The 23,406-nt window shown below is 43.4% G+C and overlaps 4 protein-coding genes across 4 annotated transcripts; 1 reads left to right on the top strand and 3 right to left on the bottom strand.

Moving 5' to 3' along the window:
- Nucleotides 1-269: 269 nt before the first annotated feature.
- On the top strand, nucleotides 270-9,016 carry klhl43 (kelch-like family member 43). Its single transcript, XM_088404660.1, has 7 exons — nucleotides 270-452; nucleotides 2,457-2,887; nucleotides 2,951-3,099; nucleotides 3,943-4,289; nucleotides 5,514-5,813; nucleotides 5,888-6,063; nucleotides 6,609-9,016. The coding sequence occupies exons 2-7, from the start codon at nucleotides 2,571-2,573 to the stop codon at nucleotides 7,408-7,410; spliced, it is 2,091 nt and encodes a 696-aa protein (XP_088260786.1). The 5' UTR covers nucleotides 270-452; nucleotides 2,457-2,570; the 3' UTR covers nucleotides 7,411-9,016.
- Nucleotides 9,017-9,513: 497 nt separating this feature from the next.
- rpl11 (ribosomal protein L11) lies at nucleotides 9,514-11,972 on the bottom strand. The gene is made up of 6 exons (XM_088404662.1): nucleotides 11,899-11,972; nucleotides 11,130-11,280; nucleotides 10,933-11,039; nucleotides 9,871-10,002; nucleotides 9,685-9,795; nucleotides 9,514-9,598 (listed from the first exon to the last, which is right to left on the bottom strand). Exons 1-6 carry the CDS (start codon nucleotides 11,902-11,904, stop codon nucleotides 9,569-9,571), a joined length of 537 nt encoding a protein of 178 aa, XP_088260788.1. The 5' UTR covers nucleotides 11,905-11,972; the 3' UTR covers nucleotides 9,514-9,568.
- Nucleotides 11,973-12,819: 847 nt separating this feature from the next.
- Nucleotides 12,820-17,864, bottom strand: LOC148406356 (elongation factor 1-alpha-like). Its single transcript, XM_088405590.1, has 8 exons — nucleotides 17,775-17,864; nucleotides 17,165-17,317; nucleotides 16,066-16,245; nucleotides 15,288-15,584; nucleotides 14,482-14,632; nucleotides 14,134-14,390; nucleotides 13,219-13,453; nucleotides 12,820-13,131 (listed from the first exon to the last, which is right to left on the bottom strand). The coding sequence occupies exons 2-8, from the start codon at nucleotides 17,306-17,308 to the stop codon at nucleotides 13,013-13,015; spliced, it is 1,383 nt and encodes a 460-aa protein (XP_088261716.1). The 5' UTR covers nucleotides 17,309-17,317; nucleotides 17,775-17,864; the 3' UTR covers nucleotides 12,820-13,012.
- Nucleotides 17,865-17,980: 116 nt separating this feature from the next.
- LOC148406355 (elongation factor 1-alpha) lies at nucleotides 17,981-21,060 on the bottom strand. The gene is made up of 8 exons (XM_088405429.1): nucleotides 20,935-21,060; nucleotides 20,175-20,329; nucleotides 19,763-19,942; nucleotides 19,390-19,686; nucleotides 19,165-19,315; nucleotides 18,814-19,070; nucleotides 18,505-18,739; nucleotides 17,981-18,418 (listed from the first exon to the last, which is right to left on the bottom strand). The coding sequence occupies exons 2-8, from the start codon at nucleotides 20,316-20,318 to the stop codon at nucleotides 18,297-18,299; spliced, it is 1,386 nt and encodes a 461-aa protein (XP_088261555.1). The 5' UTR covers nucleotides 20,319-20,329; nucleotides 20,935-21,060; the 3' UTR covers nucleotides 17,981-18,296.
- Nucleotides 21,061-23,406: the final 2,346 nt, after the last annotated feature.

Here is a 23,406-nt window from a genome sequence, read left to right as displayed (position 1 = left end):
TTTGAGCAGAATGGACCAAAAAGGAATTTAAAGTAAAACAATGACATGTGAATTTCACTTTCCATTTTTTTTAAACATTTTTTTCCCCACAGTCATCGGAATTTTTATTTTGAACTCTCAAATCACTCGAGCTTGAAGGGCTCTGGCTGTTGTGTGGACAGAGAGGGCCTCTTATGGGTTATTTCTGGCAGGGTGGCTGCTGTGGGTGCCTCTATTTGGACATGGAGGTGGTTTGATGTGCTCTCGGGGAGGCAGAGCATGTGTTTGCGCGGGGTGACGCCTACGTCACAAGAGTAGTTTGGACTCTTCCACATGGACCAACACATACAGACACAACACAGCACCGAGGGTGAATGACAGGTGGACAGAGTGGCGAGGAATCAGTGAGAACATCAACAAAGCAACTGCGAGGAAAAAAAAGGGTGAAGAATTCAAGCAAACAGGAGAGGAAGGTAAATTCACTCTTATTTACGTTGATTCAATTTTCATCATGCTGGCACAGTGGCCTTGTTCTGTGCTGCGGAGCTTTATCGTAATCAAAGTGTAAAGGTTTGTGGGAAGACTACAAATTTTACTCCAAGTTGCCTATCAAAGGCCATAGATGGGTTAACAAATAGAAAATGTAATTCTCATAAGAATGGTTCTCAACTGGGTCAATACGAGTACCCCTATGAGTATATAAGCACTTTAAGGGGATACACAGCAATTTAACAGGTTTCTGCAGATATCAGCAAATGTAATTTGAACAGTACATTTCAGTTATCAAAATAAGAGACAATTAATTGGAACAGGAAGAAACATATTGCCAAGTGTGTTATAGTGATTCCTTGGCAATATCTTGTATGCTTTCATTCTGTAAAGTTTCATTCAAATATGTGCTCTCAGTGACGCAATTTACAGGGAGATGGAGCTGCAAATAAAACAGATAATGTTACTCTATAAAACATGCCTGGTGTTGCTTTACAAATGTACTTGTGTTTGTTTGTGTGAATCAAAAATGCTTTGTGCTGGTTAGGTGGTACTTGGCTGAGAAAATATTACAAATGAAAGTAGATCATTGCAAAAAGTTGAGAACCACTCGCCTAGCTAAAGAATCAGCTAAAACTAGCTAGCCAACCAACTCGCTAACATTCACATCTTAGAGGTGGGCCCCAAGTGTATTTTTAAATCCATGTTATAAGTTGATTTTTGCCCCAGTTGTGAGCCCCTTTTAAAGCACTTGTTCCTCCACTGGTTGTACTTAATCATTGTATTAAGATTATTTTTATTTATTTTCTTTGATGCGCTATGCTAGTTAGCCAGATGTAAACACAATCCTAAGAAATGTGAGTTACAGTTAACATTGATGGAGAGAATAAATTTCAGCATTTTGGCTGCTTTATAATAGTAACATTTAGAAAAACAAAAAAACCTTTTGGAGTTCGCACATTGGTATTTGTCATTTGAGAAGAATATGAAGAAAAATTATGCTATTATTAGGCTAATGATACATGACGTGATTTAGCGTTCTGTAGCTTTATTTGTTAGCTTCCATTCTAGCATAATGGCTGACGTGAACAAACTAGCAGTGTGGCAACATTTCCATAAAGAATTATGCTATTATTGTCGTGATTCAGCAGTGCGGGTGAGGTGGGGGGAGGTTGTGGACCCAAAATGCAGGAAAGCTTGAAGGTAGGTTGCGCTCAGAAAAAAAATAATATCAAAACGACCAACAAGCTCAAAGTTTCAGCAACAACTGACGCAACGTCTACAACGACCCGGCAAGACCTGAAAGGTAACAGGAAACTAAATACTGTACACTCAAAACAGACAAGACAACAAGAAGCACCTGGACAAGATACAATCGGAACAGGGGGCTGATTGCCCAACAACAAGGGAAGCAGAAACATGAACTAACATGAACAAAAGACCAAACAACTCAGAATGTGAAAAGACAAATCAAAACCCAACAAAAACCTCGACACCAAGTAAAACACCACCCAGAACATAACGATTAGACTAACGATGCATGACGGCAAACTAGCATTGTGTAGCTTAACTTGTTAGCTTCCATTCTAGCGTAATGGCTGACGTAAACAAACTAACGGTGAGCCAACACTTTCCTATGATATCAGCACAAATGGGAACATGATCCGAGCTGCTCAAATGGAGGCGACGGCAGCATGAGCTCATTAGCCCCCCTCGAGTTGGGGTGTCATTTGAAATAGCTCAGCTCAGAGGAGCCACACATGGACAAGACGAGACGGGAAGGGACAGGACGGAAGGGTGACCCGGTAGTGCTGGTCGACAGCTGTTGGCCGTGTCCTTTTTTTCAAGCGGCGGCATGGAAATAATGTCAGACGCTCAGAAATATCTGCAGCGAGGCAGGAGTGGGACACAGCTGTTGTCATCAGAAGAAAAAAAAAAGGAGGTTGCTAATGCTAACCTTGCTCATTTGTGTTTTTCTATGTTTGTAGGTGCAGAGTGTTGTGTCCCAAAGTCTGAAACAGAAGAACGAAAGAAAGAAAGAAAACTTGGTTCAGGATAAGACCGAAAGTTCAAAATCTCGTTCGTGAACGACAGGAAGTGAGATGGCCCCTAAGAAGAAGGCCCAGCGCCCCAAAAAAGCCGCTTCGGATGCCCTGGCCCAGGTCCCGTCGGAGACCCCCTCGCCGACCCTGAAGGTGGAGCGGCGTGACGGCGGCGTGGTGGTAGTGGTGGAGAGCGCCGCCAAGAAGATCGAGCAAATGGCGGCGCTGGACATCGCCCAGCTCAATAGCCTCAATTTGCCCCTGCCGCCGCCCGTCATCAAGCCCGGAGAACGTGGCCTGGGGCTGGGCAGTGAGCTCACGCGCCCGTTGCACGGCAACGCCATGCTGGAGGAGCTCAGCAAGATGCGCCAGGAGAAGTAAGACAGGATCCGAATATATAACTTAATACCCCTGTGCAAATAAACTCTTCTCCTCATTAGGTTCTTGACCGATCTAGAGTTGAGCTGCAAGACCAAATCCTTTGACGTCCACAAGCTGGTGATTTCATCCATCAGTCAGTATTTCAGGGAAATTCTGGCCAAAGATCCTGACATGAAACGTCTGGAGCTACCCTCGCTCTCACCTCTTGGTATGACCAAAGCCGTATCCAAAATGAACAACAATTTGTCGTTTTTGATTGTGGGATAAAAAAGGTGGAGTCCTCTCTAACATTTTCTACAACTGCACTAACCCTCCAATCCAGCAGGGGTCCCTATAGAATGAACTGGAGCCAACAGGTGTAGTCAGAAAATTTTCAATGGCCTGGCCCGGAGTGACAGGTAGTCAGATTTTTATGAAATAGCACATTTTAATTAAAAAAAATAAATAAATAAAAAAAAATGTGCCTTTAAAACTCACAACTGGCTGAGATTAACTCTTTCAGTGCCAAGAGTTATTGGAAAAGGAAACCTCAAGAGGGCCAGGAATTTTAGCATTTTCACTCGTCTTTCAAGGCCAACAGAATATTGTGTACTATATCTATGTAAATATGAGCGGTAACATATGAAAGATTGATTTTCATTCCTTACTTTGAATTGCATGTAGTTAATAACTATAAATGTGGAAACACTCCCATCCAATGGTCACATTTATCACTACAGTTTTTATTTTGGCTTATATTAGGTAAGCATTAGTCAAGGGTGACAGCTCTTCTCCATAAAAAACATATTTGACTAGAATTGTATTATTGTTTTTGCTATTTTAAAAGACGAGAATTCGCGTTCATACCATTGAATGAGTTAAGGGGTCTAAAAATCCTGTGTGCATGTATTTGATTTGCACTGCATCTTTGAAGCAGCAGTGCCATCTAGTGAACCGAAAAATATCAAAAGTGGTTCACGAGGCTTCATTTTGCTATCACAATTTGTATGTTTTACCATAGCTACATTAATATCCACAAGGTTGTGATTTTTATTATTGACCCCGCCCCCAGGCCTGGCCAACGTGATCACGTTCGCTTACCTGGGCCGGGTCCACATGTCGCTGTACACCATCGGCTGCACGGTGTCGGCGGCGGCGCTGTTGCGGATCCCGCAGCTGCTCAAGATGTGCGGCGATTTCCTGCTGGCCGAGCTCAATGTGCAGACGTGCGTTTACGTGTGGAACATCGCCGCCGCCTACGAGCTGGCGGCGGTGCGCGAGGCCGCCCGCCGCTACGTGCTGGACAACTTTGTGCAGTTCGCCGACACGCCGCTCTTCACGCAGCTGACGCTGGAGCAGATCTGCGCCTTCCTTCAGGATGATTCGCTGGCGCTGCCCTCCGAGGTCGTCGCCTTTCAGGTATTCCGACGCGGAAAGATCATTTCGGGCTGGGAAATGTTGCGTTTGTTTTCTACCCTGCTCACTTTTAATTTAAGAAAAAACAGAATTACTGAAAGACATGGGTGCTAGCGATGGCACCTGATACAATTATCAAGCAATCTTTTAGAGCAGTTTTACGGAACAAAACGTTTAAGGAAAATGCTACAATGCCATCACAATTTGTATGTTTAACTATTGCTACATTAATATCCATAAGGTTAACCTGGATTTTTTTTTTAAATGCCTTCTTATTGCTTTTTTATGATACATTTTCGTGTATCAAAAGTACTAGTGGTCTCAGTGACTGTCACTGGTATCAGTCTAAAAAAAGGCTTATAAAATGTATATGCCTGTGTTAATAATATATATATATATATATATATATATATATATATATATATATATATATAAATTTGTTAATGCAAATGTTATTGCTGAATTACAAAAAATAAGAAAACAAATAAATAAATAAAGCAGATCAGTTTTGACTGAGTTCAGAACCAATTGCATTTGAACCTGTTAACGAGAGTCAGAACACACCTGCCACCGTTTTGTACCTTTAATTAACCCAGAGTAAAGTTGTAATGTTGCAGCAAGTTTTTTATAACCATTTTTTTTTTAACTTTCATGTTTCCTATTTTATTTTAAGTTATTTTGCTAAAAAAACATTTATTTAATTACAATTACTGAGTAACAGTTACCTAGCAATTTTACTAAGTGCAAGGATTTTCTTTGGATTTAAATATGATGTTAAAACTACTTTGTATCGAAATCAAAATTATTATTGTAATAACAGGGGCCACATGCACGTGGCTGTCACCTTGTCATAATAGAACGTGACTGTGTAGAGTCCAGAGCGGCCCCAAAAATTCTAAACTCGAGCTCGGGCTCTAATGGGGGAGAAATTTCCCACATCCTTCAGCGGCCTTGCGTCTATTTTCATCCAAGTGTGAAATCAGAAGTGAGAGCAGCTGCTGCTCTGCCGTGTGAAACCTGACCGGCTTCCTGCATTATTAAAATCACCAACAGAGGGTGCCAAAGTTCATGTTCCAAGGGAGAGAATACTGCCGAGCTGCCGTAAACATTTGCGTTTTATATACGCTTTGTATATATAACATTGCCATTATACACGTAAATATAAAATTGGTACTGTGTATTATGTTCTAATAAATTGGTTAAGCAAAGCTGACCTGTTTTTCCTAGCTGGCGACCAAGTGGCTGGACTTTGAGGCATCGCGTGGATCCCACGCCGCGGCGCTTCTGGCCCACGTGCGGCTGGAGACCATCCCGGCGGGTGAGCTGGTGAGCCAGGTCCAGACGGTTCCGCGAATGATGCAGGACCCGCAGTGCCACCGGCTGCTGGTGGACGCCATGAACTACCACCTGCTGCCCCACCGGCAGAACGCCCTTCAGTCGCGCCGCACGCAGGTCCGGGCCAGCCAGCACACCATCATCGCCGTGGGCGGGCGGCCAGCCCTCACCGAACGCGCCCTTAGCCGCGAGGTCTGTCCGGAGACGTCTGTCCGTTTCCTTTCTGGGAGTCCCGCCTTGACCTTTGACCCCGGCCCATTGTGCAGGTGCTGTGGCGGGAACCCCGCGAGGGGAGCGCGGCCTGGCGTCACCTGACGCAGCTGCCGGCCAAGAGCTTCAACCAGTGCGTGGCGGTCATGGACGGCTTCCTGTACGTGGCGGGCGGAGAGGACCAGAACGACGCACGCAACCAGGCCAAGCACGCAGTCAGCACTCTAAGCAGGTGACACACTAAAACACACAACTACATTTATGTATGTTATAGACATACAGTTAATGGAACTATATAAAACACAGACCACACATATTCATATACATACGCAGTATATAAGATGATTTATTCATGTAAAAAGCGTGCACACTTTCTATTTAACAAATATATTCTTAGAATATTGTCTTTTTCTCAAGAAGGAATGTCATATTTGTTTTACAAAAATTGTACTTTTTATTTTTTTTAGATTTATTTTATGTATGCACTTAAATACTGGATTGCAAATTTTCTGTAAAATATATTCAAGTAATATTTTTGGTCTCAAATTATGAATTCCCCACAAAATATGGCTATATTCCTGTTATACAATAGTGCCATTCTCTTTTCTTCTTTAATTATATATATATATATATATATATAAAATGTCACAAAATGTATTATCTTAGAAGTCTGACTTACCAGAATTCTCACCTTAACGTCAGGAAAACGTGCCAATCTTTTTTTGTAATCAAGAGTATCACATAGGATAATGAGGCGTTTTGTGTGGGCGCCCGCAGATACGATCCGCGCTTCAACACGTGGTTGCACCTGGCCAACATGCGTCAACGTCGCACGCACTTCTCGCTGTCGGCCAGCGGGGGGCGCCTGTTCGCCACGGGCGGCCGTAACGTGGAGGGCCTGCTGGCCACGGTGGAGAGCTACCTCCCCTCGGCCAACGCCTGGCAGATGCGCGCCCCCATGGAGGTGCCGCGCTGCTGCCACTCCAGCGCCACGCTGCCCTCGGGCGACATCCTTGTGACGGGCGGCTACGTCAACTGCGCCTACTCCCGCTCAGTCGCCTGCTACGGCGTGGAGGCCGACGCCTGGACCGAGAAGCCCCCCATGGAGATGCCTCGCGGCTGGCACTGCTCCGCCACGCTGGGCGGCAAGGTCTACGTGGTGGGCGGCAGCCAGCTGGGGCCCGGCGGCGAACGGGTGGACGTCCTGGCAGTGGAGGTGTTCTCCCCCGAGGGCGAGGGCGCGTGGAGTCGCGCCGCCCCGCTCCCCCTGGGGGTGAGCACGGCCGGCCTGTCCGCCCTGGGGCCCGAAAAGCTCTACCTGCTGGGCGGATGGAACGAGGCGGAGAAGCGCTACAAGGCCGCCGTCCAGACCTACTGCCCGGCCACAGATGCCTGGGAACGCGCCGAAGACCTGCCCGAACCCACGGTGGGGGTGTCGTGCTGCGCGCTGGCCCTGCCGCCCCGCCACGCCCCGCGCCGACAGCAACACCGCAACATGCCGGCCAACGAGGAACCGCAGCAGGCCGGGAAAAACCGCAGCCGGGAGGGCAGCACGGCGCCGCAAAGCGTCACGGCGTAAAGCCGACGCCCGCCGAGGACATCCGGCCCAGCAATTATACCCAACGCCATATTCGTTGCTAACTCAAATCAGCGCTGAAAACAATTTGGGGTTGAATTGGAGAGAGAAACTAGCCTAATGAGCCAACCCGGTTAAAACAGATTTCACGTCTATAGCCGTCAATGGCAGTGAATGCTTCTAATCTGTTTAAAATAAACTGTCAGAGAGGCAAATATTACAGAGATGAGCCACTAAGATCTAGAGTAGACTAACCATTCTGGGCAATTAACACAAGAATCATTTTACTTGCATGTTTACTTGCAGTTTAGGTACGGATCCTCTTCATGTCATTTGGTTTGGCTGAAAGAACAACAATTTCAATTTCTCAATTTCAGAATTACTTTCCGCAAGTGGCGTCACAGGGCAGCCATCTTGGAATAGGGGAGTTGGCCTTTTACCCTTAAAAGTGAAGCGCAGTAGACTGCTCTCTATAGGTCAAAATTGAAACTGCATCTTGGATTCAGTTAGGTGAAAAAACTACTTAAATGCTAAAACTGGAAGTCGTCCTACCAGTTCTCAGTGGCTCAAATTATGGGAAATCAGTCATAAAATGTGGCAAAATTATAGTCTGAAGGTCCTGCAGTACAAACTAAAACAATCCGGATAAATGCAGGAAAAATCAATTACATTCAGAAATATATACAAGTAAAAAAAAAGTAAACTAAACACATAATAGTGGTAAACAGTATGTAAATGTTAATTCTCTTTTTAAAAGTAAAAAGGATGAATGGAGGAGGAGCACTTGCGGGGTCCGGAACGTTCTCATGAGGGATGAAAACCAGACGTATTTTTTTTGGAGCGGGAATCTCCCGAGAGCGAGGAGGCAGAAAGCTGAAGCGAGGATGACGAAGGGCGAAACGGGAAGAAGAGTTGGAAGCGCTTGGAACGTTTCCAACCAATTAGGAGGCGATGGGCCAACGACAACAAAGTCACTCGTGTTGTTGTGTCTGAAGTCAATAGAGCCCTTAAAAGGACAGTCCACTTATTTATCCATTTTCAACACTAAATACTTGAATTAATTTGTCTATAATTAAATCATTGTGTTTCGTGTACTATTAAAATCATTTAAAACATTTTTCCACTTATCAAATGATAACATCACATAGACATGTTGCTCAGGAAACGACCAATCACAAAACAAATGGTGAATGTCACATGACCAACAGAGTGAGTCGCGATTGGTCGTTTGCTGAGCCTTAAGAAAAGATGTCGTTTTGAGTCGAGTGGAAAATTATTTTAAAAGGTATCATTTAGTTTAGACAAAGTACTAGCTGAAAAGGCTAAGTGGATTGTCCCTTAAAGGGATAAGAAACATTAAAGACAAAAAAAAAAAAAAAAAGATCTGCATGTTGCCGTCAACACAGCAGACTAAATTTGAAACTGAAACGTTTATGTACCGAAAACAAAAGACCAAGAAATCATGTCATTAAAATAATTTTGACATGCAACTTCAGTGTGCCGGTGAGATGCCAACGCTATCAGGAAAAAAATGAGGCTAATTCATGTCCCTCGTTTCTGATTACTGTCATGTTGTTTTGGAGTTTCACTGAATAAAAGCCAAACTGGACAAAAATGTGGCTTCTTTACTAGGGCATGTTGGGAAATTAGTTGATTATTATCGATAAAAGTTGATTATACCTCAGACTGTATACTTTAACATTAAAAAAGCAACATTAATCAACTTTCAATAACTTTTTTACAGCCATAAAACAGGTGCCTGAGACTTTTTTTTTTTTTTTACTTGCAATTCCACTTCACATGGCAAAAACAAAGCCCTTTCCCTGGGGACATCCATGCACCACCCCTGGGGGGGGGCGTCCCACTATATAAGAAAGACTGCTTTAGTCCTTGAAAACCTCAATAGTTGATTACGTTACTACCCAAAGTAATCAATTACCTACTACAAGCAATTTTTAGACCCTCCTATAGCGAAATACCATTTTTTTTTTTAAATCACGTGGGATTGAATGAGTTATACATCTTGCACATTCGTACCATTTTTGTCCTCAAAACACGCAGTAACGCAGAAATAAACGCATTTCAAATAAGGACAGGACCCGTCTATATTCTTTTCTCTTTTTTTATTACTTTCTTACAAAGACGCCAAAGGTGGTCCTTTTTACTTGCCGGGGAGGATGATGCCCTCGTACTGAAACGAGACGACAAGACAAAACCGGGCCGGGCGTTACTAATCATCCGGCAAATTGTATTCAAAGAGCGCTGCGTGGCACTGACTTTTTGCTGGAACCAGCGCATGGACTCCTCTTTGCGGATGCGGTGCCTGAAACCGATGCGGCCGCGTTTCCGCTTCTTATCCGCGATGCTGAAACCGGGTCGGCCCAGAACCTGAACGCGATATTCCCGTCACGGTAATAGCCGAGCCGAGTCGAAAAGGGGCAAGGACGCGTCCGGGTCACGTACCACGTAGAAGTCGAGTCCGTAGATGCCGATGCTGGGGTCGTACTTGATGCCCAGGTCGATGTGCTCCTGGATGCCGAAGCCGAAGTTTCCCGTGTCGGAGAAGTTGTTCTTTCTCAGCTCGTACTCGCGCACCTGCGCCACAGTCATAAAATTACTTTCACCGCGGTGGCTTTCTAAAAATATAAATTGCATGCATCGCATTGATAAAAGCTGATTTGGTACATGGGACCTATAAGATTAAAGGACTTTCTCAATTATTTGTTTTGGTTGAGTGGGATTAGCGGATGGATTTCTTTAAAAGTGGTGACACTCAGCAACACCTGGTCAAATTCAAATCAAGGTGTAAATTAGCAGAAAAAAATCCATCTGGAGTACCAGGAAAATTTCCGGTGAGCCAGGGAACCACTTTGTGTATGTTGTTAAGGGTTGGAACAACATATGTGTTTTATTAAGTCTGCTAAATTGGGCTTTCTGCTCAATTTGCTATTTGGATATTGCATCAAGCACCGTTTACACAGTATGAATTTGTCCAACATTATCAAAGCAAAACAAAAAAAACATTGCCGCCTAAAAAGGTGAAAATAAAGCAACGCACTGGCAAGAATTAAGGAGTATTTTGGAAAATCAAACTATACCAAACTAATAAAGATTATTCTATGATCTTAAACGAAAAAATATGAAAATAAAAATAATAGTCTGACGCACCACAAAAATTACACATCTGTATTAAAACATTTTGAACTGAAGCAGGTTAAAAAAAAAGCAGATGCAAAACTAAGGACTATAATTTGCTGATTCCAGATCAATTTTTTGTGTGGTCACTGATATGATAACCTTTTATACCCCTAAATTAACATTTGGGATTTTTAGTCTTGTTAGGCAAGCAGATTAGATGAAACAATTAAATATTTGTTTATCTGAAACACAGTCTGACGTTTTTCAAAATAAATGTCAGTGGCCGCGAGGCATCTAAAGCGGCATCCAAGAGAGGTTGCGCTTCAGATGGCGTGCATTTTATCATTATATGATCTCATTGCTTCTCTTGCACACAATCAAACACACCCTGAGTCCTTTCTCCAAGATCTCCTCGGCTTTGGCGCCGCGCACAGTGCAGTGGACGGCGATCTTCTCGTTTCTGCGGATGCCGAACGATCTGACGGTGTAGCGAGCTTCAAAAAAAGAAAACCAAAAAACAATTTAAACTCGACCAACTGAGCCGATTCTCAAAATATTTTTGCTTTGGCGGTCAGACCGCTTACCCTTGGAGAAGACGGGGGTCTGTCCTGTAAGCTGCTCCAGCACTTTGGCAGCTCTTGTCAGCCTGTCGCCGCTCTCACCCACGCAGATGTTCAGGCATAATTTGCGAATGCGAAGCTCCCTCATGGGGTTCTCCTTCTTCTCACCCTGGTCCTGACAAACAAGAATGGACACATTTGAAGCAAGAGGACAGTGACAGCATTTCTGTCAAAACATTTGTAACAGTCATGACACAAAACCGCTTCAACTGCGAATGAACAGTCAAACTTCACACAGTGTTTTTTATTTTTTTTTTGATGCGTGTTTTAAAATATGTCCTAAAGCGAAGCATGTGTTTGTCTCATTGGTATGGTTGGCAACCAGTCGAGAACATGCCCGTACATATTCCCACTGTTGCTTTCACCATTCAGTCCTAACAAATTTAATACATGGAATTAAGAAGGGGCATTGAAGTCAAACTACAAATACAAGTCAAGACTGTAAACCCGATATTGAAAATCGTAAAAAAAACATGAAGTCTTCTGGTTTACGAGTAACGACGTCCAGACTTCAATTTTCCGGCGACTAGCATGTTAGCTTTAGCAACTTTCCATATTTCCGGGCGACTAATATCCATAATCCGAGCAATACGATATGAGGTATTTAGAAGATGAAATTGTCTAATTATCCGCGGGCGGAACGGTCGTTCATAAGCATCGGCAACTCCGATGTTTGCGGATTTCAAAGGCGTCTTCGGAATGGTAAAGTGGTATGGGATGATGTGCTACTCACCGCCATGTTGGATCGCTAGAAGAGGACGTATCACTTCCGGCGAAGGCCATTTATAGGCAGGTGCCCCTCGAAAACTGTCCGACAATAGATGGTGGGGTAAAATCTGTCCCATTAAAAAAAAAACATAAGTACTCATCGATTGTTTTCGTGAATCAATACTTGTATAATTATTTGTTCTGATATCATAACAATTAATGTGAAAGAACTTAATTGCATATCTACCGTTTTACATCCACAAACTGCCATGTTGGATCGATAGAAGAGAACGTATCACTTCCGGTAAAAAATACTGTATAGTGGTTACATTAGTGTGTACAATATACGCGTGCAACACGGAAAACAGTCTGACCATAGATCGCAACCTGAAATAATGTTCCGCTAAAAAACAAAACAAAACAAAACAAAAAAACTTATATTATATTAAACTTATATTTTCTTACACTGAAAATGTGGGGTTCATTTATCATTAATCTAATAACGTCAGTAGTATCATGCTTTCCATTTTGTATAAATGTCACTTTTCCATAATTTGCTCAAGGGTGTCTCTACATGAGTACAGAACGACATATTCTTCGTCAACAAAGTTGCCGTTACACACATTTGTCAGCAGCAGGACTTGAAACTTGACCCTCAAATTCCAAGTCAGTCCACTCCAGTTTTGGCCAAATATGCTTTAAAATAAAGAAAAATCACTGTGCTTCAATTGATTTTTAGATCTCACGTTGTGCACTCAGTAGATGGATCCTTGTTGAACGTTAGCTTTAACAACCTAGCTTTAGCAGTTTCTTAGATTGATATAGCGACTTTCAATGGTCCCACAGATGCTGAATAACAGAAATATAATTAGAGATTCATACACTTGTCAACAGGGTGCAATTGATTCTACATGCTAATGAGTTAAAAAAAAAAAGACAAACTTGATTTGGTCACACATCAGCTGTTTATTTTTCTGACTTCAATGTAACAGTAAAATTGCATTCATCGCAAAAATGAAAATGCGTCTTCCTTTCCTCCTGACACTTTTCCAGTGGGTTTTAATGAGCAGCAGCCAGTCCTTGATGAGATGAGAAAACAAGCTGGCGACTTTCTGTTGCATACGCAGCATGACGACGATTCATTTCTTGTTTGCCTTCTGTGCCGACTTGGTGACCTTCCCGGAGGTGTCGGTCTTATCCACCGACTTGATAACACCGACGGCCACCGTTTGCCTCATATCACGCACGGCAAAGCGACCTGGGAGAACATCGAGGGAGGACGGTTAGAAATTTGACAGCCACACAATGGTGTTTTAAATTCCGGGTTTCTTGGAAGAGGTCTCACCAAGGGGAGCGTAAGCAGAGAAGGGCTCGACCACCATGGGCTTCTGGGGGACCATGTGGACAATGGCGGCGTCTCCGGATTTGACAAACTTGGGGCTGTCCTCAAGCTTCTTGCCGGAACGACGATCGATCTTCTCGATGAGCTCGGTGAACTTGCAGGCGATGTGAGCCGTGTGGCAGTCCAGCACGGGGGCATAACCGGGGTTAATTTGGCCTGGGTGGTTCAGAATAATGACCTGGAAAAAAAACAAAAAACAAAACAACAACAACATATTTTATGAGCGTAATAGTGTCAAATTGTGACATGTCCATTGGTTACTGGAATGCTATCACGTCTTTGCCCGCATCCCAGAATGCTTTGCAAAGCAACCGTATGTGCAATCGGTTTATTCATTCAAATCATATTTAAAAGCCCGTCATTTACAGTCTCGTCCGAATGTGGGCCCCCTTCCTGTTGTCGTTGGTACGATTTTTTGGAAAGTTTACCCCAGCTGTAATCGTCACTCTGCCAGACAAGTAAAACACACTCTACACATCACTTCCCGCACCTCTGTCAGCATTTCCATTGCCAAAAAACTTCTATTGTGCATTCCTGGCTAAGAAATCAGAGTAATGACATGCCCATTTGTTCCTTGAATGCCCTGACCTCCTTGCCTGCATCCCAGAATGCTTTGCATAACTACTGTATGTGCAAGCGATTTAATCATTCAAATCATATTTTAAAAGGAAAAGAATTTCATAACACTTCCTCAACATTGCTTTTTACGTTAGGCCTGTACAATGAATGCGTTTAGCAAGACTGTGTACAGCATGCATTTGAGTTTATGAAACCGGATGATGTGACGCAAGAACTGAAGGACCGCCCACCTCCGCTAACAAGGTTATGTAAAGTCCGAACACAATACAAGATGCGCACCTGCGCATTGAAGCTGGCCGCTTGTTTGGGCGGGTCATTCTTGCTGTCGCCGGCCACGTAACCGCGACGGATCTCCTTGATGGACACGTTCTTGATATTGAAGCCGACGTTGTCGCCGGGCAAGGCCTCGGAGAGAGACTCGTGGTGCATCTCCACAGATTTGACCTCAGTGGTCAGGTTGGTGGGAGCAAAGGTGACGACCATGCCGGGCTTCATGACGCCAGTTTCCACGCGGCCCACGGGCACTGTTCCAATACCTGGACAAAACGGTAAATTAGCCACGCTATCCTTTATCCGATTGTAACTCGAACCATGATTGGAAATGTAAAAAATCCGATCAATTCTTACCTCCAATTTTGTAGACATCCTGCAGGGGCAGACGGAGGGCCTTTTCGACGGGACGTGAAGGGGGGAGGATGGAATCCAGAGCTTGGTACAGGGTGGTGCCGTTGGCATTGCCCTCCTTGCGCTCAATCTTCCAGCCCTTGAACCAGGGCATCTACAGAGACAAGCACCTCTTAGAAATCACATACTTCTTGACCCGGCCGTGAATTGAAATTTCAGCTCCCCGGTGGCTTCTTTTCATGCTTTATTTTTTATGTTAGATGTCTATAATAGTCTAAAGATCAAAGGATTGGCAAAAAATATTGCACAAGGGTGAAAATAGACAGAAAACAACAACAAATAAAAAAGCTGATGCCGTTTAAATCTTTCCATTCTATTTGAAAAATGTAGAGAAGAAAAATGAGCTGATTTTTTTTTCAATACATCGAAAACTTGAAATGTTTTATGATTAATAGTGATGCTAATCTTTTACAATTAACAGTGATGTTGTGCTTGTACTATTTTGGACAGTATTTGAAAAGAATAATAAACCTGAAGTTTGTTATTTTTAGTTATTTAAATAAATACCGTGATTTCATTGGTGCACCCCACTGTGGAATAGATTTCCTGCATATATATTTGGTACTTGGAAAAAAATAACAATAAACTAAAATAAATACGTGAGAAACACAACGTTATTTCACACTGGTAAATAATATATTAGGGTGAGAAAAGCAGAGGCTTTTGTCATGCAAACATGTGGGAAACATTGCCCCCAGGTGGCAGGAATACAAAGCGCTTTTTTGTTTCCAAACCGGGCCGCCGCTCACCTTGGAACTGGCCTCCAGCATGTTGTCTCCGTGCCAGCCCGAGATTGGGACGAAGGGGACGGCGGCGGGGTTGTATCCGATCTTCTTGATGAAGGCGGAGATTTCCTTCTTGATTTCCTCGTAGCGGGCTTCGCTGTACGGGGGCTCGGTGGAGTCCATCTTGTTGACTCCGACGATGAGCTGCTTGACGCCCAGGGTGAAGGCCAACAGGGCGTGCTCACGGGTCTGCCCGTTTTTGGAGATACCGGCCTCAAACTCGCCCACGCCGGCCGCGACCACCAGCACGGCGCAGTCGGCCTGGAATTCACACAAATCCAACATGGCTGTCATGTGCCATACATAAAACTTTTGAAAATCAATATTGCACATGTATGTGGTGCACTTTTTTCTAATCCATCCGGGGGCGGCCATTTTGTCACTTGCCGTTAACAGGAAATGACATCACAGTCGCTCATGATTCTGAATGACTATACTTTTTTTGTCCAATTATTTGGCTCAGAGTAGGTCTAAAATAATCAAACACTAAAATAATCAGTGTTAGTATTAACCCTCGAGTAATTGATTACTATTGTACCTAAACTAATCACTTAATTACACAAAGTAATCAATAAGGGCCTGATGTAAATCAACCAACAGAAATCCATTACTCTAATATAACTCTAATGTATATATATATATATATATATATATATATATATATATATATATATATATATATATATATATATATATATATATATATATATATATTGTTTTTTATTTTTTTTAATTTAAGAACCTGAGAGGTTCCAGTGATCATGTTCTTGATGAAGTCGCGATGTCCGGGGGCGTCGATGACAGTGACGTAGAACTTCTCAGTCTCGAACTTCCACAGCGCGATGTCGATGGTGATGCCGCGCTCCCGTTCGGCTTTCAGCTTGTCCAGCACCCAGGCGTACTTGAACGAGCCCTTGCCCATCTATGCCATGAAAAAAAAAATGCAGTATATATTTATGTTGTCACATTTACGACACATTGTGAACACGTTTAATTTCAGTTTAATTTCTGGTTCATTTCTTGGGATCATTGTGGCATGAGCTCATTCAATCCATATGCCTTTTTTTTTTTTTTCAAATGTTTGGCCAAGAGCGGCTGTAAAAATAGCTGGCATTTCGTGCATTAAGTAATTGGTACTAGGTACTTTAGAACAATAACTTGTACACTTGTGAACAAACTTAGTTTAAGTTATTGTTATTATTAGTTATTGTAACTATCTTTGCACTTAATTCAGTGCAAAGCATCTGTTCATTCTGATTCATTTCTAGGGACTATTACATTAACGCATCCAATCCCAAAGACGTATTTTTATTACTTTTTTGGTAATAACCCAGACATTTAATACATGTACTTATTTATATTTTTTTCTCCCACAAATAACTCAAAGGCTTGGCTAAAGGAGGGTCTAAAATGGCTGATACTTAATGCAGTAATTGATTACTTTTGGTTAATAAAGTATTAAAATCATCTCATACTTAAGATATAACTACTTTAACAATAAATCATGGATGTTGATAATCACTTTAGCGTGAAAATACCTACTAATGTAGTAAAGGCATACATTACTTTTAGTATTAAAGTATGCAAAGTAATCAATTACTTTCGGTACAAAACTAGTCGTTATATGCTACAGTAAACGATTACATTACTTTACATTAGCTTTCTTTGAGACTTTGAGGTCATTTTTTCCTAGTTATCTATTTGCGGCGGTGACATTTACGTCATCGTTAAAATTTGTGAACCCCTGATGCAGTTTGCAAGGTACAACAGTAGGTGGCACTCATAGCCAGGAAATGAAAAAGTACAAGGAAAAAGAAGGGGGGAGGGGGCGTTCAACCGACCTCGGCGGCCTCCTTCTCGAACTTCTCGATGGCTCTCTTGTCGATGCCGCCACATTTGTAGATCAAGTGGCCGGTGGTGGTGGACTTTCCGGAGTCGACGTGGCCGATAACCACGATGTTGATGTGGGTTTTCTCCTTGGCCATTTTGAGTGACTGGAGGAGATAACGATATTTTTTAACCGCCCGAACATTTCGGCTCAATAAAGAAACGCGAACTTGACTAATTCACGGTCGATTTTCAAGTCGTTTCACGGTAGGCGCCACACCTTGGCGAGTCACGCGGTCGGCCTCCATGTTGCGCCGCCGCCGCCATGTTGTCACGTCCGAGTCGTGGCGGGAGCGCGCGCGCCGGGCGGCGGCGCGCATGCGGATGAAATTAACTATAATGCCCAAATTTATCAGTTCGATTTGACGCCTAAATTAATCCAAGACTTTTTGCTTTGTAAAAGTGACTAGTTTCGAAGCTTAATTTACAACGTAAAACATTCATGTTAAGTGCTTTGTCAAAGTGACGAGTTTTGAAGCTCATTTTACAATGTAAAACATTCAAGGCAGAGTATCAAACTTGTGAATAATTAGGTGATATTGAGGTTAAGAATCTCCCACCAACCTTTGTTCGATTTCGAGTCCGCCCGAGATGAACACCTGAAAAGACCGAGCCGGAAACGGGGTAAGCTTTTATAAGGAACCTGAGAACAGGGTGGAGTCTCCCTGCTTTACCTGTAGTCATTTGAGTAACCGGAGTCACAGGCCAGACTGTCACGCATACCTGAGAGAATAGCTCAAGACATCAAAGGGCAGAAAAGCAACACGTCGTTTCCATTTTTTCAAATACTTTTATTGTTACCAGCAGCTTTCACTTCCAATCTAAATTTGTGGCATTAGAACATCCAATGTTCAGTTCTCAAAACTTAAAGGAGGCACCAAACATGTGATTTGTGACCGACTAAGCCGCAAGGTTTTTTTTCCTGCGAAAACTTTTGCGATGAGTTTTAATAAGCATAAGCCAGTCCTTGAGTAGAGAGCTGTGCCTCAGAGATGATACGGGATGGGGCGAGGAGGAACGTGGGGAAGAAGGGGTGACCCGCTGCTGCCGGCACACGCCTCCTTGCTGGATGTCCTGCACGACCATTCATTTCTTCTTCTGGGCCTTCTCTGCGGCCTTGGTTGTCTTTCCGCTCACTTCCTTGGTCTCCACCGCCTTGATGACGCCGACGGCAACCGTCTGCCTCATGTCACGCACGGCGAAGCGACCTGAGAAAACATCGGGGAAGGACGGTGAGAAATTTGACACCTACAAAATAGTGTTGCCATTTTTTTGGAGGAGGAGGCGGGCTCACCAAGTGGAGGGTAAGAAGAGAAGGGCTCAACCACCATGGGCTTCTGGGGGATCATCTTGACGATGGCGGCGTCTCCGGATTTGACGAACTTGGGGTTGTCTTCAAGCTTCTTGCCGGAACGACGGTCGATCTTCTCAATGAGCTCCTTGAACTTGCAGGCAATGTGAGCTGTGTGGCAGTCCAGCACGGGGGCGTAACCCTCATTGATCTGGCCAGGGTGGTTCAGGATGATGACCTGGGGTGGGGGACAGAAACTGTCATAATGTGCTAACAGGTCATCGATGAAGTTCAACCACACAAGATGCACACCTGAGCGTTGAAGTTATCGGCGCCCTTGGGTGGGTCGTTCTTGCTGTCGCCGGCCACGTAACCGCGACGGATCTCCTTGACTGACACGTTCTTGACGTTGAAGCCGACGTTGTCTCCGGGGACGGCCTCTGGGAGAGACTCGTGGTGCATCTCCACAGATTTGACCTCAGTGGTCAGGTTGGTGGGGGCAAAGGTGACGACCATGCCGGGCTTCAGGATGCCAGTCTCCACACGGCCCACGGGGACTGTTCCAATACCTGGGAAAAAAAAAAAAAAACGGTAAATTAGCCACGCTATCCTAACACGAACAATGATTGGAAATGTAAAATATTAAAAACCATCCTCCCATACCTCCAATTTTGTAGACATCCTGCAGGGGGAGACGGAGGGGCTTGTCCGTGGGACGTGAAGGGGGGAGGATGGCATCCAGAGCCTCCAGCAGGGTGGTGCCGCTGGCATTGCCCTCCTTGCGCTCAACCTTCCAGCCCTTGAACCAGCTCATCTACAGAGAAACAAAAAGTGTCAAATCCATATTCATAATTAACATCCATGTCAAGTAGCAGTAGTTGACTTCACCTTGTCACTGGTTTCCAGCATGTTGTCTCCGTGCCACCCAGAGATGGGGACGAAGGCAACGGTGGCGGGGTTGTATCCGATCTTCTTGATGTAGGTGCTGACTTCCTTGGTGATTTCCTCAAATCGCTTCTGGCTGTAAGGGGGCTCGGTGGAGTCCATTTTGTTGACTCCCACGATAAGCTGCTTCACACCCAAGGTGAAGGCCAACAGGGCGTGCTCACGGGTCTGGCCGTTCTTGGAGATACCGGCCTCAAACTCACCCACGCCGGCGGCAACGATCAACACAGCGCAGTCAGCCTGAGGGTACGAGCGCAATTACTGACCTGAACTCAATACAAATAGGAAAAAAAATAAAAATGGCTTTGAATATTACCTGAGATGTGCCAGTGATCATGTTCTTGATGAAGTCCCTGTGGCCAGGGGCATCAATGATGGTCACATAGTACTTGCTGGTCTCAAACTTCCACAGAGCAATGTCAATGGTGATACCACGCTCACGCTCGGCCTTCAGCTTGTCCAGCACCCAGGCATACTTGAATGAGCCTTTGCCCATCTGCAAAGTGGAATATCAATTTTAGCATGTTCAAATTTACATTTGAAATCACTTTGAATGTATTTTCACAATGGCATCTTGCACTGTCATTCTGTAGCAGTTAGCCATCAAAAGCGCATGCGCATAAACGGGCACGCCCTTTCGCCGACAGCTCAGCAAGAGCACGCTAGCGACGCCATTTTGAAAAAGCGCTGTAACTGCAGTGGCGAGGAAAAAAAAAGTTAACGCTTACCTCAGCGGCCTCCTTCTCGAACTTTTCGATGGTTCTCTTGTCGATGCCACCGCACTTGTAGATCAAGTGACCGGTGGAGGTGGATTTGCCGGAGTCGACATGGCCGATGACCACGATGTTAATGTGGGTCTTTTCCTTGCCCATTGTTGTAGTTTCTACAGAATCAAAATTATTGTTCAATTAAACATATAAGTGACTCATCCAGTATGAACTACACACTGATTTATTACGAAGAAATTTTATCGCTTACTCCCACTCGTCTAAGGTAGGCCAAACCGCTAACTAGCAGTTAGCATCATGCTAACAGGCCTCACCGGGGCCCAGGCCGAATGAGACACGTGTTCCACATACCACATCTTAATTTAATACGTAATATAAAATACTCTCATATAAAACGCCATCCGGTTATAAATAACAAGGGTCATCATTCATAAAGTAACGATTGCCTCGGAAAAAGAAAAGAGCGGCCATTTTCTGGCAGTCCCTTTGTCCCATTGGTACCAAAGAGTATTAAAAGAAAAAAAAAAAACATCCTGAATCAAGATATACAAAAACATTAAATATCGAACCGTAAGTCAAGTTCGGAAAAAGTTTTTAAATACAAACAAGCGTTATTACATAACACGTCGCTCAGACTTAAAAAAAAAAACCGTTAACTCAAGATAACGGTTTCGTACGGGGACCTATGGAGGATGCTTAAAAGAGGCCCGCTTCGAAACAACACCCCAAGGCAAAAAATTAATTAAATAGCGGCACTTACCGGTGTTTCTGGGATAACGCGGCCAAAGCTGCTGCCCCTTGCCAGGTAACAGAAAGAGAACGACGGTGCCGCTACGTCCGCTTTTATACTTTCTGAGGGTACACCGATTTCCGGTCAATCCCACCCTCCCCCTTTTCACCCGGAGGCGAGCAAATCAAAATTGCTCTGTGTTAATGTGACGTCATTACGCAAAGCGTTAGACGCGAGTACCCGGATGCTCGGCCATGGCGTTCACTTTATTGGGAAATATTGACGAATATGGTGCTGAAAACGCAAACGGGATCAAGTGTTTTTATTGGTGAACGCTATTTTTAATTGTTCTTTTCGCCATAAGGAGATTTAAAATGCCATCGTGCCACCTTAAAGGCCAAGTAAGAGTTAGTGCAGACCACAGAACTGCAATAACACAAAAAGGAGTATCAAATATTCAAATATCAGTTTATTCAAAATACTCTTTAATTTATCCATCCTTTTATTTTCTGAATCATTAGCTCTCATTCGGGTAGCCGGTGAACTGACTTTAGATGATTGTAAACAGAAGAATTGCCGAATGTAAACAGAAGAATGTAACTGACCAATGGTCTAAATCAGGGCTGTCAAAACTAATGCTTTGAATTTAGTTTACTAACCCTACTACAGCCAATCAAGCAAGCAATTAAATATTGCTCATATTTTCTGTTCATTTTTGAAGAACTGCTACTTAACAGTTTATTGTTAAAGGTGATTCAAAAAATATAGTATAAAAAGATTTTAGAATGATTTGGGCCCCTTTATCCCACTCAGTTATGTCCAACCCTGCACCAACTTACTTGCAAATTTGGTATTTCAACCAGAAACTTGAAGTCAAACTAACATTTCGCGGGCCACATAAGATAATGAGAAGGGGCCAGACTTTGCCCCCGGGGCTTGAGTTTGACACCTGAACTTTTCAGCGTTGAAAAAAAAACAAAACAATTAGTGGTACTGTCTCCTATTTATTTTTTATTTTTGATGCCCTCCATTCTTTTTAACCGGCCTTTACCTAACATTGATTTGTAAATGTCTGGCAGAAACCTTCAGGTTAGTTGCTTAGAATATTATTTTACTAGTTGGTAATTTATTTCAGATGAAGAAAAGCGGCAGAGCAATGTGCAGACTTTTATGACCCCAATAATATAATGTAAACAAAAACTAACTGCATTGTGATCATCAATGCTGCTGCTAGTAGCATTAAGCAAGGACATAGCATCCATTTAGTTGCTAATTTAAAATGATGACTTCACTGTGGAGGAGCTTTGCATTTAAGTTGCTTTCATTGCAAATTATTACAGTTGTTTATATTTAACGGACGCATTTTGATTGGCTTAGAGGCGAAGGCACCACATGGTAATCGAGTTCAGATATCACTGAATGAGTGTTGTCTGGGCGAGTGGCGACTTGCAATTTAAATGTACCGCGAGTTGATGGATGGGCCCTTTTTCTGACACTTGACCTCCGGGCTTGGTGGTGGGGGGAAGAGAGACGGGTTTTTCGTGTTTGACGGTACAAACACCGATGCACATTTCCAACGCTGTTTTCATCGTTGCAAAACAGAAGCAACAGAAAGTGACGTAAAGAAAAAAAACAACAACAAATGCAAATGGGATATACTGTATATCACAAAGTATTGAGGCGAACTTTTGTTTTTGCCAAAAACTTTTTTTCCACCATAATTTGCATGTTGACTCCATGGATTTTGTTTTTCATTTTTATCTCTCATAGTTGAAGTGTGCCTATGATGAAAACTACAGGCCTCTCTCATCTTTTTAAGTGGGAGAACTTGCACAATGAGTGGCTGACTAAGTACTTTTTTGCCCCACTGTAGGATATAATGGTTATAAGAAATGTTCACTACTTAATTACTCGTTCACTGCCATTGACGGAAAAATACGTCAAACATTCATTTGAACTGGGCTGGAAGTAAATTAAAAAAAAAGGAGAGAGAACAACTGACACCATTCTAAAGCCAGTTGTGGTTGCATAAGTCTGCACACCCTCTCCTAACGGGAATGTTTGTGTAATTTACAGTCAGCATACCACTGCCACTGTGCCAACAATTAACCCCAAATAAATTTAAATTTTTGTAGTTAGGCTTTCAAAACAGGATTTTACAATCCGGAGCAAACGTCTGAGGTGTAAAAACGCGTTCTGGAAATTCAACCTTGTCATCGCATCCCCTGGGGCGGATCGTGGCGCGAGCTAAAAATGTGAGTCAACAAGCCGAATGGCGGACGCTCGCATGAGTCACCCGTATGAACGGTTGTCACAGTAACAGAGATGGGGAAACAACTACTGACCAAGAGAGGGAAGCTGGGTATCTGTACAGTATGTCCATATAAAAAGTCTACACGCCCTCTAAAGTAAAAAAAAAAAAAAGGACACGTTTTCTTACTCAATAGCATGAGAAAGTGCTTCCGAACTTTTGACTGGTACTGTAGGTATTGTTTTACATTT

This window comes from Hippichthys cyanospilos, chromosome 21 (genome assembly GCF_059441005.1).
Source record: "Hippichthys cyanospilos isolate Australia breed blue-spotted pipefish chromosome 21, RoL_Hcya_1.0, whole genome shotgun sequence".
Lineage (NCBI taxonomy): Eukaryota > Metazoa > Chordata > Actinopteri > Syngnathiformes > Syngnathidae > Hippichthys > Hippichthys cyanospilos.
Note: the sequence above shows the minus strand (reverse complement) of the source record. Positions and strands in the feature narration are given on the sequence as shown.

Coding starts and splice junctions, on each gene's coding strand:
- rpl11 (XM_088404662.1), bottom strand. Junction 9,796..9,870: donor ACGGACTCGACTTCTACGTG/GTACGTGACCCG, acceptor TATCGCGTTCAG/GTTCTGGGCCGACCCGGTTT. Junction 9,599..9,684: donor TGCGCTGGTTCCAGCAAAAA/GTCAGTGCCACG, acceptor GTCTCGTTTCAG/TACGAGGGCATCATCCTCCC.
- LOC148406355 (XM_088405429.1), bottom strand. CDS start 20,318: ATGGGCAAGGAAAAGACCCACATTAACATCGTGGTCATCGGCCATGTC. Junction 18,740..18,813: donor CCGATAACTTCAACGCTCAG/GTGTGCATCTTG, acceptor CCCCCACCCCAG/GTCATCATCCTGAACCACCC. Junction 18,419..18,504: donor CTCTTCTTACCCTCCACTTG/GTGAGCCCGCCT, acceptor ATGTTTTCTCAG/GTCGCTTCGCCGTGCGTGAC.
- klhl43 (XM_088404660.1), top strand. CDS start 2,571: ATGGCCCCTAAGAAGAAGGCCCAGCGCCCCAAAAAAGCCGCTTCGGAT. Junction 4,290..5,513: donor CCGAGGTCGTCGCCTTTCAG/GTATTCCGACGC, acceptor TGTTTTTCCTAG/CTGGCGACCAAGTGGCTGGA. Junction 6,064..6,608: donor GCAGTCAGCACTCTAAGCAG/GTGACACACTAA, acceptor GGGCGCCCGCAG/ATACGATCCGCGCTTCAACA.
- LOC148406356 (XM_088405590.1), bottom strand. CDS start 17,308: ATGGCCAAGGAGAAAACCCACATCAACATCGTGGTTATCGGCCACGTC. Junction 15,585..16,065: donor TGATCACTGGAACCTCTCAG/GTTCTTAAATTA, acceptor TGTGAATTCCAG/GCCGACTGCGCCGTGCTGGT. Junction 13,132..13,218: donor CTCTGCTTACGCTCCCCTTG/GTGAGACCTCTT, acceptor ATGTTCTCCCAG/GTCGCTTTGCCGTGCGTGAT.